This window comes from Mesitornis unicolor, unplaced genomic scaffold (assembly GCF_000695765.1).
Source record: "Mesitornis unicolor isolate BGI_N332 unplaced genomic scaffold, ASM69576v1 scaffold9054, whole genome shotgun sequence".
NCBI classification, from domain to species: domain Eukaryota; kingdom Metazoa; phylum Chordata; class Aves; order Mesitornithiformes; family Mesitornithidae; genus Mesitornis; species Mesitornis unicolor.
In genome coordinates, this window is record NW_010178024.1 from 10,939 (window position 1) to 29,576 (window position 18,638).

General features: G+C 39.2%; 1 protein-coding gene across 1 annotated transcript in view; it reads right to left on the reverse strand.

Annotated features, from left to right (window-relative positions):
• Positions 1-3,775: 3,775 nt before the first annotated feature.
• The window catches only part of ZMYM2 (zinc finger, MYM-type 2), a 66,634-nt gene continuing 51,771 nt past the window's right edge, over positions 3,776-18,638 (reverse strand). The window contains exons 15-22 of the mRNA XM_010182308.1: positions 16,955-17,062; positions 15,011-15,105; positions 13,667-13,835; positions 12,575-12,726; positions 8,798-8,912; positions 7,472-7,723; positions 6,981-7,101; positions 3,776-4,643 (exon numbers count right to left, since the gene is read on the reverse strand). Of these exons, the coding sequence (XP_010180610.1) occupies positions 4,451-4,643; positions 6,981-7,101; positions 7,472-7,723; positions 8,798-8,912; positions 12,575-12,726; positions 13,667-13,835; positions 15,011-15,105; positions 16,955-17,062 (1,205 nt within the window). The 3' untranslated portion in view covers positions 3,776-4,450. The remainder of the gene's footprint in view (positions 4,644-6,980; positions 7,102-7,471; positions 7,724-8,797; positions 8,913-12,574; positions 12,727-13,666; positions 13,836-15,010; positions 15,106-16,954; positions 17,063-18,638) is intronic.

Consider the following 18,638-nt stretch of genomic DNA (forward strand, 5'->3'; position numbering starts at 1 on the left):
GCTCCTTCCCCGCCCAAGACTTACTTCGCATTGCAATAACGAACTTGGCTCGTGTTGCAGACACACATTTTCCATCACAGACCAACAAAAAGAAACTCTGCAGTGACTGGGAGCTCCCTGATCGCAAAGGGAAGAGCACAGAGTGCGGCACAGGCCCTGTCCTGCCTGCGGGCAGCAGAGGGGGAAGCGCTGCCCGTTGGCGCCCACAGAGACCTGGGGCCCTGCCAAGGCACAGCCACTCACCAGCGGCTGCCAGCTCCGACCCGAGCAGCACAGCGGGCAGGCACTAATCTCCCACATCAGCTGTGTGCGTTTGAGAGATGCCTGCTGTGCCCATGGGTGTCCACACAGACAGGCAATTAGCGTAACAGGCCCTAACGCCAGCCTCAGTCTTGAGGCACGTGCCCCATGACATGCTGCTTTCAAGCATCTGCACCGTGCCCCATGTGCTGAGGCTTTTGGGTTTCAACATTTCAAATTAAAAAGCTGCCAGAGGAAAGATTTTTCTTATTTGAGAAAATGGAAATCACCACACTTAACCAAGGCCCTGGGGACAGCGTGTCCTGCACTGCAGCCACAGTCACACCCCTCAGGAGGCACACACAAACCCTACAGCAATGCTTCAAAAACATCAGGGGCATTTGCTGTTATAACCCAGAGACGCCTGTTTCACATATGATGACTGAACAACCTCTTAAATCTCAGTAAGTTCTTGGTCTTTAACACTTCAAATTTCAGCTTCATTGAGAGTCCCCAGGGAATCAAAAAGCTCCCACTCCTCACTCTGCATCATACTCGGTCCTACACGTAACATGTACCACGTAATTTACAACAAGAGTGGAAAGAACTGAAAGTGTTTACAAAAATGAGTATTAAAATATTTAACTGCCATATCTAACAGACAAAAATGGGAAAGTGTAACAGAAAAAAACCCCTTCTGTACAATGATAAAGGTCAGCAAAAATGGAAATGCGGTGAGTGCCTACACCACTCATGCCTTTTCCATGCCTCTCCTGTTTTCCCCAGCTATTCACATAGCCTCTGACAGTACAAAGATAGTAAGAAAACAAATTTTGCTATATTACAGAGTCACAATGAGCATTTTAAAGATAATATTGTACACACTGAAATTAGTCTACAACCACAACCTTTTGTTCAACGAAAATTAACTGTCATAACTTACGCTTAGTTTGATTAGAAAAAGCTGCATTTTCCTCAATGATTGCACACAATTATTTATAGAAAAAGAGATTACTAACAAAGCAAATTTCTTTTCTGAAAACTGCATGGATTTTTTCCTATTTCTCACACAAAACTGTATTTTCTATATACTTTGCCTACTACTGCCATCTAACTTTCTTAGGATCTTGAGGCTGCTACTTTACCTGTGAATTGTTCAAAGCTGGATCTCAAGCTGAGTTGATGCAGAGCATGTGCTGGTGTGATTTGAGACATCGGGAAAATCCTGGGCTGGGCTGCAGTGCCAGGACCTCTCTGGGGCTCTGTGCGGGCAAGGGACAAAGCAGGATGGTCCCCACACTGCACTTCTTGGGGGAGCTGTGCCAGGGCTCCCAGGGGTGGCCACAACAGCCAGGATGCTGCTTCACACCCTCTCAAGATGGAAAACGAGGGCACGGTCCTGATACATCATAAATTTGGAAGCTCTCTGTAGGGCATCATACGACTTCCTGCACAGCAACCTGCAGGTAACTCAGTACCACCAACCTGATTTTAGCCCAGCTGCTGACAGCTCTTACACAGAAGAAGTATTTGCCCTGAATGCCTAATTATTATAAAAGTGCATGTCTTTATTTTTTCAGAACTAAGGCCTTTTATTGCATTTTGCATCACCATTCAGATTTAGAAATAAACCATATACATTGAGCCATGATGCATTCTTGACTGCAGTGTCTCAGCACTTTACAACGTTAGATCTAAACACCTGAAAAACATTATTGCTGATGATGGAATAGCTCCATCTTCTGGAATAAAAGTTACTTTCTTGACAACCAACCCTGTATTTCCAACATGGATCTACATGTAAAGATTTCTATTTCAAAACCTAACTTTAGTATTTTTACTGAAGGTGAAACTTGGGTAGAAAATGGTTTGAATTTAGGATAACAATGTGATTTCTGATAAACTTCAAGGGGCATTCATTACTTTTCAATGACACTGAAAACGCATGTCTGTTGTATAGCATGCCATACGAAAAATTGAACTTACTGGTTAAGAAATAGCTGTAATCTGATTTTGAGAACAAGAATTTAAACTCTGTTTAAGCCAAAACACTCAACACACACATACTTAACTTTAGGCCTGATTTAGGGTACTTTAAATGTTATAAGTCTGTAGTTTTACAAAACTGTGTTTCTAGTTAAACATTGCCCTAAACAGGGGAAGATTAAAGCCCCTCCTGAAGTACTTGAAGTCTGAACTGTAGAGAAGGCGCTTCAAGTGATCCTTACTGCTATTTGTTAAAAAAACTTGAAATGTACATTTAAACGAAGTATTTCAAGTTAAGCGCATGATGCATTTTAGGCAGATAATTGATAACGATGATTCTCTCACAAAAAATTTAACTTACGGTCAAGTCAGGTGTTCAACTGGAGAGGCCAGAACAAAACCACGATTACAGTATCTTAATTTTTATCAATTTTATGTATCGCAAGCACATTCTACGGCTGTTGCTTGAAAAAAAAACAAGCATTAATGAACTAAGTTCTTACATGCTCAGAAAGGGAAAAGAGCATTGAAGCTGTTGGTGAGCTACTAACTGTTCTGCGTAGCATGTCTTGATTTCACAGGAAGGGTAGAGCCACCAGAAAGAAAAGGAAAAATTAAACATACACATCTCCATCTACTTTTGAAATAGTGGTGTATCTACAGTTAATACATACGGACACACAAGAGTAGCACAAATTTAAATAAACTTGCTTTACAAAACAAAGCAACTGAAGCTTTATTTTTCTATATAGAAAGAGGCATCCCTATGTGCATTCTTTTAAGCTAAGGAAAATGAAAAAGCCATGCAGCCCTTGCAAGAAGTAAGTCCTAAGGTGGTAATATATACATAGAATGTTTCTCCTTTAATAGATGATTACTCTCAACAGATGCTGAATGTCATTTAGAAGAGCCAAACTTATGACTACTTTATAGTAGAATATTCTACCACCTTTTTTTCAGTACAATAGCAAAACCATTGCATGAACCACCATATTGCTCGCATCAGTTAAACAAGAGCAAGTAAAACTTAAGCAGCCAAGCGTTTATCTGGAAATCAGACTCTTTATGCAAAGGAAGCACATGAAAGGACAAAGAACAAATAAAAGGACTTTTCTTAAAAAAAATTCTTTCACCTTTCTGCAATTTCATGTCTCATATGGCTTTTGAACGGAGGCATATTAGTTAGAAGAGTTTTCTCAGCTATAGTCAAGTATTGACTGTATTTAAATACAACACAAGGACAAACAAAAGTTAAAAATTTAGTATACCATATTACTTTATGTAATACAGCATTAAAATCCCTTTTGCTAAGGCTACAGATTTACAGTAATATGAGGTACCAGCATTTATGGTCAAAAAAGTAAAGATGAAAGAGAATTATATAGCATTGTCATCAGACATTTCTCTTTTTTTTCGGGTTTTTTTTTGAGGGATTTTTGGTTTTGTTTTTTACAAAATACATGTCTTGATGACCACATGCTTTAAGTTTATATTCATTTATTTTTTATATATATATTATTTGTAGGGGCAATTGAGAGAGAGTCACAAATAAGGAAAGGACACTAAGGTTTTAATAAGGGCAACAAAAAAAAAATGTTTTCACCAGAATAGATTCACATTACAGTACACCAATATGGACAGCATTCTCTTTTGTCTATTTTTGGTACATAAGATGGAATCTCTCTACATAACCTTATAAGGCTTCAGTAACTAAAAAGTAAAAAACCTATTAGTTTACAATTCATTTAAAAATTCTGAAAGACACAGCAAGTTCTAAACTTTAGTAGTGCTACCCATACACAACCATCCGGTTTAAGAACCCATTAAAAGAGCCTCCTCTCAAGGGAGCTTCCAACAGCAGAGTTGTGCAACATGGATGTCTCTTACTACAAGGGAAAAAAACCAAACAAAAACAAAAACCCAAACACATGGCACATTCTCATCCATATTTTGCAATGTAAAAAGTTACAAACATACCTAATCAAATAAATAATTAAAAAAAAAGAATCTGAAATGTGTTTGTTATGTATCCTAAGACCACTAGGCAGAATAATGGAAACTTTCACTCACAGACTATTTACATGGTAATACCCGGGTGAGGGTACACACTGCTACAAAACTCATAAAACAAAGGGTAAACTTGAAATGTTTTCCATAGTAAAGGTCTAGCAGCATGACTAAATCTAATGCTGTTTGTTTTCTTGACAGTTTGTGGAAGTTCATTTTAATCTATGTCTTCATCCAGTTCGTAATTGTCTTTATCGTAAATGTCTTTTACTAAAAGAACCCGTACGAGCATATTTTCCAAAGTGTTGCGGTCCAGTGACGTGGCCGTGTACCAGATGGGGCTCTCCGTGGAGACAGAGCACTCCGGCTGCAGGTAAAACATGTCCGTCCGCTGATTCAGATTCTGTGGGCTACGAGGGGGAAAACATGGGGGTCAGAAAAACGGCCTCACAAGACTAAACAGCACCGTAGCAGTACCACCATCCTGCACAAACACAACTACCTTACCTAGGAAAGTTACAAAAAACCAACAGAACAAGAAGAAGAATAGTGTGGAGGAGAAATGCAGTCTGGTACACAGGAGGAATCATGATGGCCCAAGCCCAGCCAGTCCCACCTCCTCCAAAAAGGTCCTCCCACCTCCAGCCAAAAGCAGATGCATGGCACTGACCAAGCATATGGAAGATCACAGATTTTCCTAGCTTTCAAAAATCTGCATACACAAGACTTGCTAAACTAGAAAGTTGGTTTCTATCTATTCAGGAATCCCCAGTTGACAAATTAGTGCAGAGGCCCAGCACTGGCATCAGTAATTGCTTGCACCGCTGAATAGAGCTGAGGGTTCCCTTGCAAGTCAAGGGCGGTAGTTCTGAGATGCACAGAAATACAAGCAGCTAAAATTCCTCCTCCTCCTTTTACTTAAAAGAGTTGGTCACTAGAAGTCTTAAAATCCTTTAATCCCTGACCTGCTGTACTTTGGAGTTTGTACACCTGCTTGATGCACCTCAGACATAGCCTCTAAGCCACAAGAAGGAAATTCTAGCATTTTGTCCATTTAGGCAAGACTCAGAAAATAATTTTCAGTTCTGCATGTACAAGTGCTCCCTCGTGCTCCCTCTTCCGTAACTACTGCAGACTTCAGAGGTCAACTGTATTCATGTTTGTCTGATAAAGGTAAGAGTTTTTACCAGCCTGTCTTCCCAAACTAGCTGCTACAGTTTCACAAGTTGCTCTTCACTTGCTGGGGGGAATATCAGCTTGTTCTGCTCTCATATAAATCAGATTAATCTAGAGTCAGATAATAAGCTAAAATATGATACTTTATAATAAAAGCAATGATACAGTGCTCATAGCTGTGAGTAAGAGGATCCTGACATTTCAGCTGCAACTGTCCGCTGATTGGCAAGTATATTTCAAACAGCTGGCATTATCCTAAACTTGACAAGTTTCACAATATTACCTTAAATTACAACGTTGCCTTAAATTTTAAAATAGCTTTTAAAGTGTTAAATATTTCATTAAAATTATAAGACAAGAGGTATATGCTATTAGAAGTGGAACCAGGAGAAGCAGTCTGCTGCTCTAGTCAGCAATGATGACCAATGTCTGTAAGACAGCAGGACTTGAAACCACACCATAAATGAAGCTCCAAATGAGTTTACATGCATTCTTCTCCTCAAAGTTGATATATTTCTGAAGAAAAATAAATTGTTCTCTTCCCCCTACTGGCCATGTAATTCAGTTCAAAAATCCAGCTTCAACTTTTAAAGATATACCCTCTCCAATCCATGAAAGTAGACAGTGTGAAGGCAAAACACACCCCTGCAACTATCAGGATAAACTGAGTCAGAAACAGGTGCTTGCACTAACGGACCACAAGTTATTCTTTGTTTCTCTCTGTAACATCACATACTTGCACTTCTGCCTACATTGTGCATAAGCTCTTTCTTCACCTTTAAGAGCAAGATGTTGTTTCCTAACACATCTGGTCTCCTGCTTCACTTGATTTATGCTGTATGTACAATGTGACTTTATTTCTTTAGTATCACTTGCCTATATTTCACTTAGAGTTGCATAAAATCTACATTACAATCAGTCACTGAAATGGCTGTTCCAATTAAAGGTATTTCCCATGAAATCCTGCCTTCAAACACTTCCAGAACACTAAATTATTGTTTTAAGAGTTGCCTAAGCCTTTTTTTTCTTAATGTATTAATTTTTGTGCAGACTGGAAGGAAACAAGCTATTTCTAAATGCTGGGTTCATGTATTTTTTCTACTACAAAATATTTTAAGCATGGTTTCAAACTAGGTATCTCAAAAGCATCTACATTTCAGATTCCCGATGACTTAACATGGAGTAAATCCACTGTCTCAATCCAATTCTTACTGAAGAGACAGGGACCTCACAAACGAAGCCCCCAGGAGCAAAACCTACCAGATTCCTTGCCGGTTATTCTTCGCAGAGATACTGTATGTTTCCAGGTAAGAAAATTGAATCCTATGTCATTCTCAGATGGAGTCTGGGAATTCACATTTACATACTCTGCTCTATTGACAATTAATATCAAAGTATTCCACTGTTCCCACACTTTCTGCATGTCTTGTCCAGATACAGAAGTGGAGATTTCAATGCTTTCATTTAGATATTTTTTAGAAGACTTCAATCCATTCCCTCTGCTTCAGTGTACTTCATGTTGCACCAAAACCTTGCCCTTTTGTACCTGTATCACCCTGTGTCATACTCACCTTCTAGACAGATAGCACTCAAACATTTTCACAGGGCATCTAGCTGGATCAGACGTGTTTTCAATTTGTTCAAATACTGGTTCATCATCTTCATGTTTCCTTTTTCCAGTAGTAATTTTATCTTTAAGAAGAAAATCAACAACATCTAAGCTATAACTTGAGTTACTTTACATTTTTCAATAAACTTCCCAGAGTGAGCAACCCACCAAGTACTGTGATGCATTTGCCACCACAAAGCCTATCTGCAAACTGGAAGTGCAACTCACAGCCAGAATAAAGTCACAGCATTTAGCATGGACACCTGCGGGCTCAAAAGGATCATAAAATACAGAGTCTTCATGGACCACACACTCCAGTTAGAGCTCCCTGAGCTGAGAGCTGCTGAACTTTATGCAAAGGCAGAGCTCTGGCTCCTGGCAAGGCACCCCAATGTCCCCGAGGAGCACATTGTGGATGCTCCTGCAATACTGATTTTGGAACTGCCGTAGTACCTTCACTATCAGCTCGGCACAGGGAAGACACTTGATATCGAAGACAAGCTTTGCTTTCCATTGTTAGGGGATTTTTTTTCCACTGTCTAAAAACAGTGCCAAAAGAAAGTCTTAAGTGCTGTTCCACTGTTTTCAGCCCAAAATACTTAGTGTTAAAGTAGAACAGAGTATTCAGAAGAGCAACTGGTGAATGTGATCCTAGCTGTTTAATCCTCCAAAGGTAATCTTCTTCAACTCGAGAGAATATTGATCCTTCAAAAAAGCATATTAGAGAAAACGCAATGGATTAGCACAAACCGTCCAGGTGTAAAAGAATCAAATTGTTGTTTGCTATACATAATGCTCATGACAGAAGCCTCTAATAGGCATGTTTAATTATATGTCCACAGCCCCAAAACCACTTCTTAAAGACACAGACATTCACTATTTCAGGAAGAGATAGTCAGTGGGAAATACCAGTATAGGCAATTTCACAGAGAGCACACTTCTGTTTAATTACTTAAACAGCATCACTTACATGCAGTTCCCACATGTTATTACATCAAGTGTCCAAGGGGCTAATCCTTTCATAAAAAGCATACTTCTGAATGCATTTTATTCTGCTCAGACAAGGCCTCCAAATAGCTTTACCTTCTTCTTATTGCCAATGGATATCTCACTTAGAAAGCACTCCTCCTAGGCTGTATCAGGGTACAGGGAGAACCACACACAGAGGATTTCCAGAGAAGAAAACAGTATCAAGAAGAGAGGGGAAAGAGGCTGGTAAGGACAAGCCCTCACACAAGACAAGACTACAGGAGAGACTGAAGAACAGTGGATTCTGTAGTTCAGCACCGACACTGATTTTCCCAACATGGTAAAACTCCTGTTTTCTTCATGAACTGATGATCCTCCTGAGCAGAAGGCTCACAGCAGAGTCCTCCCAATCCAGCAGAGAAAGACTAAAATACGTATCTTGGTAGCCCTACCCACACATAGACCAGTGCCTGCCTGCCTGCCTGCTTTCTATCAGGGAAAAAACGGGGCAAAAAAGAAACTCAGCTTAGGTAAAAAGAACACATTGAAGAGCAGTTGCTTATTCAAACTTTCTCTCCTGAAGATGAATAGTAAATGTAAGACCAACAGGCAGTGGCAAAATCAACTCTTGCAACATGGATTACCAAGAAAATAAGAACAGGTACAGTCCCAATAAATCTCTTAGATGAGATCTTTGTGAACTTTAATCCATTACTATCACAATGCATAAAATGTTTGTATATATCTACACGCTTAAGAATACAGAACTATTAAGAGATGAAAAACATACATGACCAAAAAAAAAATTACCATCTGGAAGTATGCTTGGTTGCCAGCTTCTAAGGATTTTATTTAATTCCTGTTCAAACGTCTGGTAGATTGGATCAATAAATATGTTGTCTGTTCGATTACTTCCATATAAATACTACAGAGAAGAGAGAGACAGACAATATTTACAATGTGAATCCTGTGTGCTACAGGGTTCTTTTATAGTACAATGCTTGTAGTTTTGTAACAAAAATAGTATCTAAAAATAAAGAAAGGACACTTTTCTGATGTCTGGCATTTAAAAGTTACCTCCAATACAACATACATTGTAAATTTTTGGCTGGATAGGAATCAGATTAATTGCAACTGCAACAATTTTTCTGTAAATGCTCTTGTGTGCAACACTATATCAGTGAACGGGTAGTCCTTCAAAAAAGAAACAAATTTATCTTCTCTCCACCTAGGTCCTCAGAGAAAAAGAAACATTTAGCAAGAACCTGCCATTTTAAAGGTGAAATCTGGACACTGACAAAAGCATCTTCAACAGGGAAGTCAGAGCAAAATAAAACCCTATATATTTGTAGTAACAATATGCAACAGTGCAAGAAAAATGACAGTATGGTGTAGAGTGGCTGCCTATTCTGCAGTGAAATTACCTTAACCCTCTTGACCTTACAGACAGAAACCATTTGAACCATTACCAAGAATTAACGGCTGAGGGCTATGCTAGTATCAGATATTATCCTCTCTGGAGACATTTCTAAGAAACAGAGGATTGGCTTCTTAAAATGTCCACTTCAGTGTTATCTTCATGTGAACAAGGCTGCTGTTAGTGAATACCATAAAAGTGACAGACATAAAAGATGTTCTCACTTCTGGAAATGGCATCTTTTTCTGTACACATACTTGGGGGATTGGACTGGATGATCTTTGGAGGTCCCTTCCAATCCCTAACGTTCTGTGATTCTGTGAAACATTAAACACAGCACTCATTTGTACTAGGCAGTCCAGTATATCTTGACTTCCTTATCTTTGCACTTAGTTTTATAATAAGGAAAAATGAAGGAATACACTTCCTAGCAGTCTCCAATACATCACCTTCATTTAGATAACTATTTTATATGATTCATTTAACTAACTCTTCAAAGCACAGTATTCCCTAAATGTGCTTGTTTCTACATATATCAGTTTTGATTTTATAAAGGAATTTTAAAACAGATAATACAGCTTACTATAATGTAATGAAACCCCCTTCATGAGGTTTGCCCCTCTGTTCCCTGGCACATTTTTCCTCCATGAATTTTCTTTTTCTTTTGTATTACACACTCACACCAAATGCTGGCAGTGAAACAGAAATCGGACTGAAAAATGGGTCAAAACCAATTCCTACACAAGCCTGTGAGAACTCAACTACAAAAATTTCTGTTTCCTGGTTCAGAATAAGCATTGGCTAAACCTGACACCCCCAGCAGAAATCTGTGAAACCCCCTGGACCACCAGCACTGCAGAGCCTACAGAAGAACGACATCGTGCTGCAATCTCATCAGCTACACAACACCCAACGTGCATCCGCAAACCTTCATTTCCACACCATAACACCATGCTCTGCCACTCCACAAACTCTTATCCAGGGCACAAGCAGTTTGCACCTGAGAGGAGCCCTACCGAAACCACACTGAACAGGAAGGACCTGGACATGTGCCTCTGAGTCCTGCACTGCAGAACGGGCTAAATCACTGCCCACAGCACCTTCAAACATCTGCCAACCTCTATCAGCATCAATTCTGCCTAAACAATCCATTACACATGCAAGAAAATCCTAAAATAAACCAAAACAAAAGCAAAAAACCCTAATCTGTACCATAGACAAAGAAAGAAGGGCATGATGCAGCAGGGGAGCGAGGCAGGCTAACACCTTCTTCTAAATGAACCCTCTCCACTAGATGCCTGCTTGACCATCTTTACTTTTATGTGTGGTATTTTTCAGGACAATTAACTTCAGAGTTATCAAAATCATTACTGAACCATTTCTGTCTGGAGGCAGAACAATTTCAGCTGCAAATGAACCTGAATCAGGAAAATGTACCAATCTGGTTCAGGGACTGACTTACTGGAACAGATTTTCCAAGTGCCTCCTTTAAGAAAAAGTTATTTTACAAAGTCAAAAAAAAATCGACTTAAGACCTGAAGACTCCTGAGCACTTCTGTGCTCAAATCATATTACACTCACAAGGAAAAGCTCCAGCCTGAACCCACACTTAGCCACAGTGAGTGCAGCAGTTCTGGTAAAGGGGGAAGTGCTCTTTTTCTTACCTACAGCTTCCACTTTCTCTTCCTTTGAAGAGAAACTTACCCTGAGTTAGCAAAATATTGCTGATCTTTGGCACAACTTTATCCTTAAATGGCATAATTTCATCTCCTCCATTAGCACACAGATGCTGGGTGCAAGCCTTGACAGCTCACATGCATACATGTTTCTGTCTCTCACTTCTGTTTGCCTTTGTGAAATGCAAACTCCTCAGAACAGGACACATCTTCCTACCAGCAGTGGGCCAACGAAATGGGGCTGCTAACACCATCTGAATTACATAGTGGACACTATGTATAAGCAATAATTACAATAACATGACCTCTAATGTGCCAGCACTGTGTATGTGTATAGGGTTCGTGATAATTGTGGTGTGTCACACAAACTTTGGTTGTGATGAGCTAATAAAGTCTTAAACATAACCAGCTTTCACCATAGACAAAACAGACAATGTTAAAGGCACAAAGAGAAAGGCGAAAAAAAGAAAATTATTCATTGAGTTCCATTTCATAAACACATACCTCACTCTGTGTATTGCTCACCAGCTTAACGTATTTTCAATTCAAAAGCAAGAGAGACAGTAGAACATGCAAGCGCAGGAGCGGAAAGCTCGCTGAATTTGAAACATGCCTTGTAGCAATACTGACTAAAGTGCCAAACAATGAAGACTCGCTTCTCAAATTTCAACCATGAGGTAAAGATCAACTAACTCCTTAATTTTGCATACGTGTAACTCAGAAAAATTAGTGGAGATAGTATTTTTTAAAATTTATTAAAAAAATTGTTATTTGGTTCAAGTCCTCTGCCTTAAGTATGAAACAGTTTAAGCAGGACTGCAAAGCCTGTGAACAGCTTACATTCCACATCATATGCATTTTTAATTGCCTTTTAACTTCATTCTCTGCTTAAAAGATATGCTGTGTTAATGCCTTCACATATGATACATCTAAACTGACTCCCTTTATTTTCAAAATATAATGTAATTACAATTCAGGGGCACTGTGTGTGCCTCAGACAGTCAGTAGAGCAGAGTTTCCTGCACTCTACAAAAATTACTGACTGCCCACAATCTGCAATATTCAGTAAATTAGACTCCCCCAAAAAGACACTTCAAATAGCATGTTTCCACTATATGCTAAGTAACTGACTGAGTAAAACATCCACAGATCGTACCTTGTTTCATTCTGATTTTACATTAAGTCATCTTTAGCAAACAAATTGAAGCATTTGGAAAACCTATGTCATTTTAGACTACAGATTCCTTATTTTAACCCAGCAAGAAGCCTAAAATTACTACATCTGAGATTTCAGGGTGGGTCTGCAAACTCATTTTGTATACAGACAGCTTTCTACAGTGTGATTTACACAGCAGCCTCTCTGTGTTCCAGATCATCGTCATTATATTACGAGTAGCTGCAAGCCAATAAATCCACAGTATCTCCACTCTTCCACTGAAAGGGGTTACAGTCAAATCAGCAGCTCTGCTTCCCACCTCTCCAGCCTCTACTAACCTCCTGAATCCCAAGACACAGATAATAGATGCTGTCAGGTGCATAGTTCTCTCCGTTTGGCCTTCGAATTTCATTGACAAAATGTGTCAACCCATAGTTTAACTCAGCTGAAGTATGTGATAATAGATCTTCCTTTAATTTCACAGACTTAGCTGTAAAATAGAGAAAAAATGCTACATTATACAACAGAATTATTACACAGCGTAACTAATTTTGGACTACACATAGTGTCAGGTTTTTGGACTTGAAAGCAGGAAACTGGCATGGTGTCCTCTCCACTAACCAATGAACGAGTCTAAATGTATGAGGGAGTTCAAACGTTAGGTCTGTTTTAAAATAAACAAGGCTACCAGGGTAAAGTCTAATCAACCAAAGGCAGAATCACCCATTGACGAATGCACTGCCATGCACAGCTGAGGACGACTCAGAAGTGGCCCAAGATGCTGAAGGGAAGCCAGTGCGGTAGAGGGAGACCTTCATGGAAAATGGCAGTTTTCACAGATCCAACAGCATAACACAATGGTGCTAAGACGCACATGGGAGCTGAAGAAGAGCAGGAGCAGCAGCAACTCCCCTTCTTCCCCAAATGTGCATATAGAGGAGCACTGCAGAAATTGCAGCATGGCCCCACAGGAGGGAAGGCCACCTCGTGTCAGAGCTACACAGCCAGGTAATGCCAGCCAAGGATGAAGACCCCTTTCTGCGACAGGAAGTAGGATGCCCCTCCCTTGCAATTTAGAAGTAGTTCAGAAAAGGTGTGAACTCCAAGGCAAGTTAGAATACAAGGTAAAACACGATTATTTTTTTTAAAGTAGTCACGACAAGTCAGAAGAGCCAGGAAGGTGCTGTCCTGATTTCCATGCGAAATGCACTTTGAACCAAGTATGGAAAACAGCTTTTAAAAAACCAACCAATCAAAAAACTGAACAAAAAAAAAAGCAATTTGGCAACTGGTAAGATAATCCAAATTACTGTGGGAACATCAGGGACATATGAAAACTTCTATTAACAATTCTGGCTGAAAATCAGATGGGTACAGCAATTCCCCCTAGCAAATTCAAATCTGGATGCCAGATTTTTTGAAATACTTACTTGATTTCAGTTCCTCTAGTTCTGGAAGCTCTTCATCTAAATGCCGAGACTTTACCCAGTGCTTCCATGCATTTATACCATAGGAGTATTTGAATGGAAAACTACACTCGGAGTTTTCAGAGCTGTCATCGTGAGCTGGGTATTCGGACACTGCTTTCCTCTTCACCCCCTGCCATGGAAACACAGTGGTTAACGCCACCGACAGCCACTAACCGCAGTAACGCAGAAGCTGGGCAGAACAAGCTGGAGGGCAAACTACAAACTAAGCATTCACTGTAAGGAAACACACACTTCACTCAGTTGGTAGTTAAACATACTTCTAAGGACAGTATTTACTTAAGCTGACAGACGTTTCTTATTTGCCTTTCAAACTGGTTCCTAACAGAGAGTAATTTTTGATAATGGAGTTGCTGTATTGGTTATATTATATTATGCAACAAAAACATGATGCACCAAATATTTCAGAGTATTTATAGAATTCTGTTGTGTTAATGTGCAGGAAGTTAAAGATGCTAGAAATCATGTCAGAAGGTCAACATTAGGCTCAACTGAACTCACCAACGGAAAAGCCAGCTTTGCTCCGAAGTAAAAACATGTTCAGTAGTAGAGGTGGGAAATGCCCAGCAGATAATACTGATAGTTTAGACTCCAAATTTAAAACTAGGAAGACACATTTATTCCTAGAAAGTTTTATTAGCAGTTGGCTGGTTTTTTTTTAAAGCTGCAATATCTACTGCAGTTATTGCAACAAAACTAGTTCAGCTTTGCGACAGGCACCAGAAACTCCATTTCCTGTCAGTTTCCTTCTAAATAAAAGACTATGACTAATTTATCTGCAATGTCTAAACCAAGATTTGACTGAAGATGAAACCTCAGAAAATTACAAGCAATTAAAACATTTTTTTAAAAACTGTTTTATACAGGAGATGCTGTAGCTCCCCTTACAAGGCATGGTAATGCCAACAGTCTTCTATTTTACTATCAAATTAAACAAAGAGAGCTTTCTTCAAAGTAGAAGGTAGAAAAGCATTACTAAGGGTGCAGTAAATACATACATCCTTGCACATTACATCAACAGCTCTACCAACATGAATCAAAAATGGGATCAGAATTTAGAAATCACACTCCTATCAAATCCAACAGTTAACTGCAACAGACATAGGACTGACATAGTTTTATTATTTGACATACGCAGCAATTTACATCATAGAGATAGTAACATGTTTTAAAGCAGTATTGGAACTGAAAAAAAGAAAACCAAACACAAAGCACTGAAAACTTGGCATATTTTTGCCCACCTAAATTTTGTACTTTTTGATTTTTTTAATAGCATGATAAGATTACCTTCTTTTTGGACCGAGGCCTTGGCTGTTCCTCATATTCCTCCCCAAAAACAGGAGGTAATAAAAACTCATTTTCTGTATCAAGCTCCTCGGTTGCTGAAAAGATATTAACATAAGCTTATTTCTAAACATCTTTTGAATAATACTGTTTTGAAAAAAACAATTAAAAGTATCAGTGCGCATTAACATAAGGGGTCCACAAAAGCACTCATATCATCATTACCAAAGACTGAATTTAGGTCAGACTAGATATAAGGAAATTTTTTACGATGAGGACGAAACGCTGGCACAAGTTGCCCAGAGAAGCTGTGGATGCCCCCTCCCTGGAAGCATTCAAGGCCAGGTTGGATGGGGGTGTGAGTAACCTGACCAGCAGAAGGCCCTGCCCATGTCAGGAGGGTTGGACAAGATGACCTTTAAAGGTTCCTTCCAACCCAAACTATTCTATGATTCTGTGAAATAAACCTGTACTTAAAGCAAGGCAAAGCTATCAAAATTTTTATTTCTGAATGAATTTTGAAGGGTACAATGCTCAACATATTTAAACAACATCTCAAATCACTAAGGCACCATTTCTTACTACGGACTCTTACACCATTTTTCTTCCCTAAGTAGTTTTTAGAATTAAGAATTTTAAGTTACGGTGAGAATGAACAGCTATGAGTGGAAAAAATACAAATTAACTTACTACATGCACTTTTGTTCATGTATTTCCATAATTTCTATTAATGTTTTATATTTTATATAACATATTATACTTTGTTAAAATCATTAAGAATCAGAATGTAAACTGAGAAACTAGTTTTAGTCTGTATTTATACAAGTGGTGGAGGTCTAGCTCATGATGGATACTACACCAGTTTTGGTCAACAGATGTATGGTGATGTGTCAAAATACTATTTAACATTTCAGAGGTAGGATGAAGGACTCTTATTTTAGGCAACACAGTGGAATAAGGCAAGATGACTGGATTTAGTGTTGCAAGTTCTACCTTTATTTACTTTACTGAAGATGGTTCATTCCTCATTTACCCATCAAACAATGTCTTCATTCAAAACAGAATACTCTTTTCAACACCTTACAACTCAAGACACCAACTTCGTAGGACTAAGGTCAGACTAACCCCTAGACTTGATCTTTAAATCAGGCATTTGGCAAACTGAGAAACCCAGTCTGGGCATCCAGTGCAGATATCTATGGCACAACGCAAATGGAGACTTTCAACATCAGATATACAAGCTAGCCAAGGCAGGTATGAGTTTTATGTCCAAGAGAAGCTATGTCAAGGAAGACACTAGCTACCTCCAGGAGCTTTCATGGATCTTGAGATTGATTGGGACATGGTATAAGAAAGAAAACACCGCTGCCTGCTTTCTGTAGAGTGGTAGAAATTATAATCCATAAAAGGTCTCAAAGTAGTGATTTTCCAGCTAATTCAAATAACACTACCTTTTTCAAATACAGGTATGGACATTAACAAGATACTTAAAGGTAACACAAGTGACGTGCAGCATATAAGCTTGCTATTTTCTTACAAACTTTCTTACAGATCTGGTGTTTTGTTATTTCTGCTCTAAACCACCATTTCCCATGGAAATACCTGGTGACCGAGGAATGCACTCATTATTGTTTTTCATGACACATAACATGTGAGCCTTCGAGCCTTCAAAACCGTTTTCCCAAAACCAAGTGATGCAGCCAAGTTCTTTTGTAAAAGGCTAATTCCCTCTTTTCTTTGCATTCTGTTTCACGTACCATATTTAGAAAGACGGAGGAACTAATTCAGAAGTCCCCAGCCTCGCAAAGACATGGCAAAGTTTTACCTTACAGCCAAGTCAGGTAAATCTTGCAATCAAATAAATCTCTGAAAGGGTGATGAAATTAAGTACAATGGTTGCCCACCTCTGTTTCACAATATTTATTAAGATGACAGAAATCTGAGTACCTCTTGGAAAGTCTATTTCAATATCAAGGTCTGGTTCATATGGAACATCAGGCAAGCTTGTCCGTGCCTCTGTTTCTGAGTTTAGTAGATTTGACTCAACAACCACACCTGTAAAAAAACAAAAGGAAAAACTCTCGCTATTTTAATGAACACACGGATTAGTCCAAACAGGGCAGATTTAGAACATTATAAGCCAAGTGATTCTAAAGCTACTTGTTCTGCTCCTCAGCATCCTGGGTTTTGTTGGTTTTGGGATCTCAGATTTACTTCTTCAAGCTGATTTCCTTTGAACAGACAAGACACTTATTAGCCCATTTGTCCTGCACTAAGATGAGTCAGCAAAGCACATATTCAGAAAATCAAAATACTGGGGTATCTGGATCATATCAACCAACCACAGAACTCAAACAAGCTTCATAAACCGAACATGATTCTGCCCACAACAGAACAGACTTTCAAATTTGTAAAAGAGGCCAACAAAAGCAAGCAAGGAAGGGAAGATGAGAGACACATAAGCTTGACCTCTTTTGAACTTCTGGCAAAGACAGATTTCTCTAAATTCAGCTCTCTGCAAACAAGCAAGCTCTGATGCCATGTATCTACTCATTCAGTACCTAGCAGAAGGGAGCAAAGAATTGCAAATGACAACCTTGCGGTGTTACCAGAAATGTCCATCTTCAGTGGGGGAATAGCAACAGTTCAGAAAACAATAACCTCCTGGGACTCCAGCACCTCTGGCCTCCTATACACCAGGCCCAAAGCATAAGTTCATGTAATTTATCAACATTTTCTTCGAGACATTTGTTGAAAGAGCTCGGAAAAAACCCCAAATGCCACCTGAATTATGGAATAAAAACTTAGTATCTAGTTTTTGGAAGAGAAGGTAAATTCTCCTGGGAAGATACAGAAGAGACTTGAGGATTTTGGCAGGCAGAGCCAAGAAAGAGGCAAAGAGATATGTGCACAGCGAAAGTATCACCGCAGGATACGTGGGATTTTTTGGTTTTCAGCTGTGAAACTGTCCTAGACAGTTCTCTCCTTTTACATGTGCTGGTGGGATGACAAACCATTTCAGCATCACAACCCCAATGATCTGTCAGCTGATGCGTTACTCTTCAAAGAGGTGATACTTGCAGGTCAGGATCAATCAAGAGTGAAAGCATCATTAGGTTAACCTGGTTTTGTCAACCACAGTTCCACTTGTGAAATGTATATTTCTCTTAGATTTAACAGTCCCTGACTCCCCGCACCCAATGTAAAATGTGCCCAGTAATGTGTCACTACAAAGAGATCAGATCCCTGTCATATTCCATCTTGCTCAGAGGAAGCTGTGTTCACACCTGTAAGACACAGCTACTGAGACCACATTCCTTAAACTTCTGACTTGAGTTTTTCTGGGAGGAAGAACAGATTGGTTTTGGTTTGGTTTCAGTTATGCTGAGAAGAAAACAGGTGACTGGATGACTGTTTGCCATCAGCCAAGAAGCTGGCACAGGCAGAGGGAACGCCGTGTTTTTAAAGACAGAAGTCTGGTACAGGACACTAAGGTCACACAACAGACTTCAGGGAGTTTTCTGTATTCCAAATGTGCTTAAACAATTTTTAAAAATACTTAAATAATTAAGATTTCAACTGTATATAAGAACTCAGTAATAGCTTTGTTGCACTCAAAGAATCTTTCCCT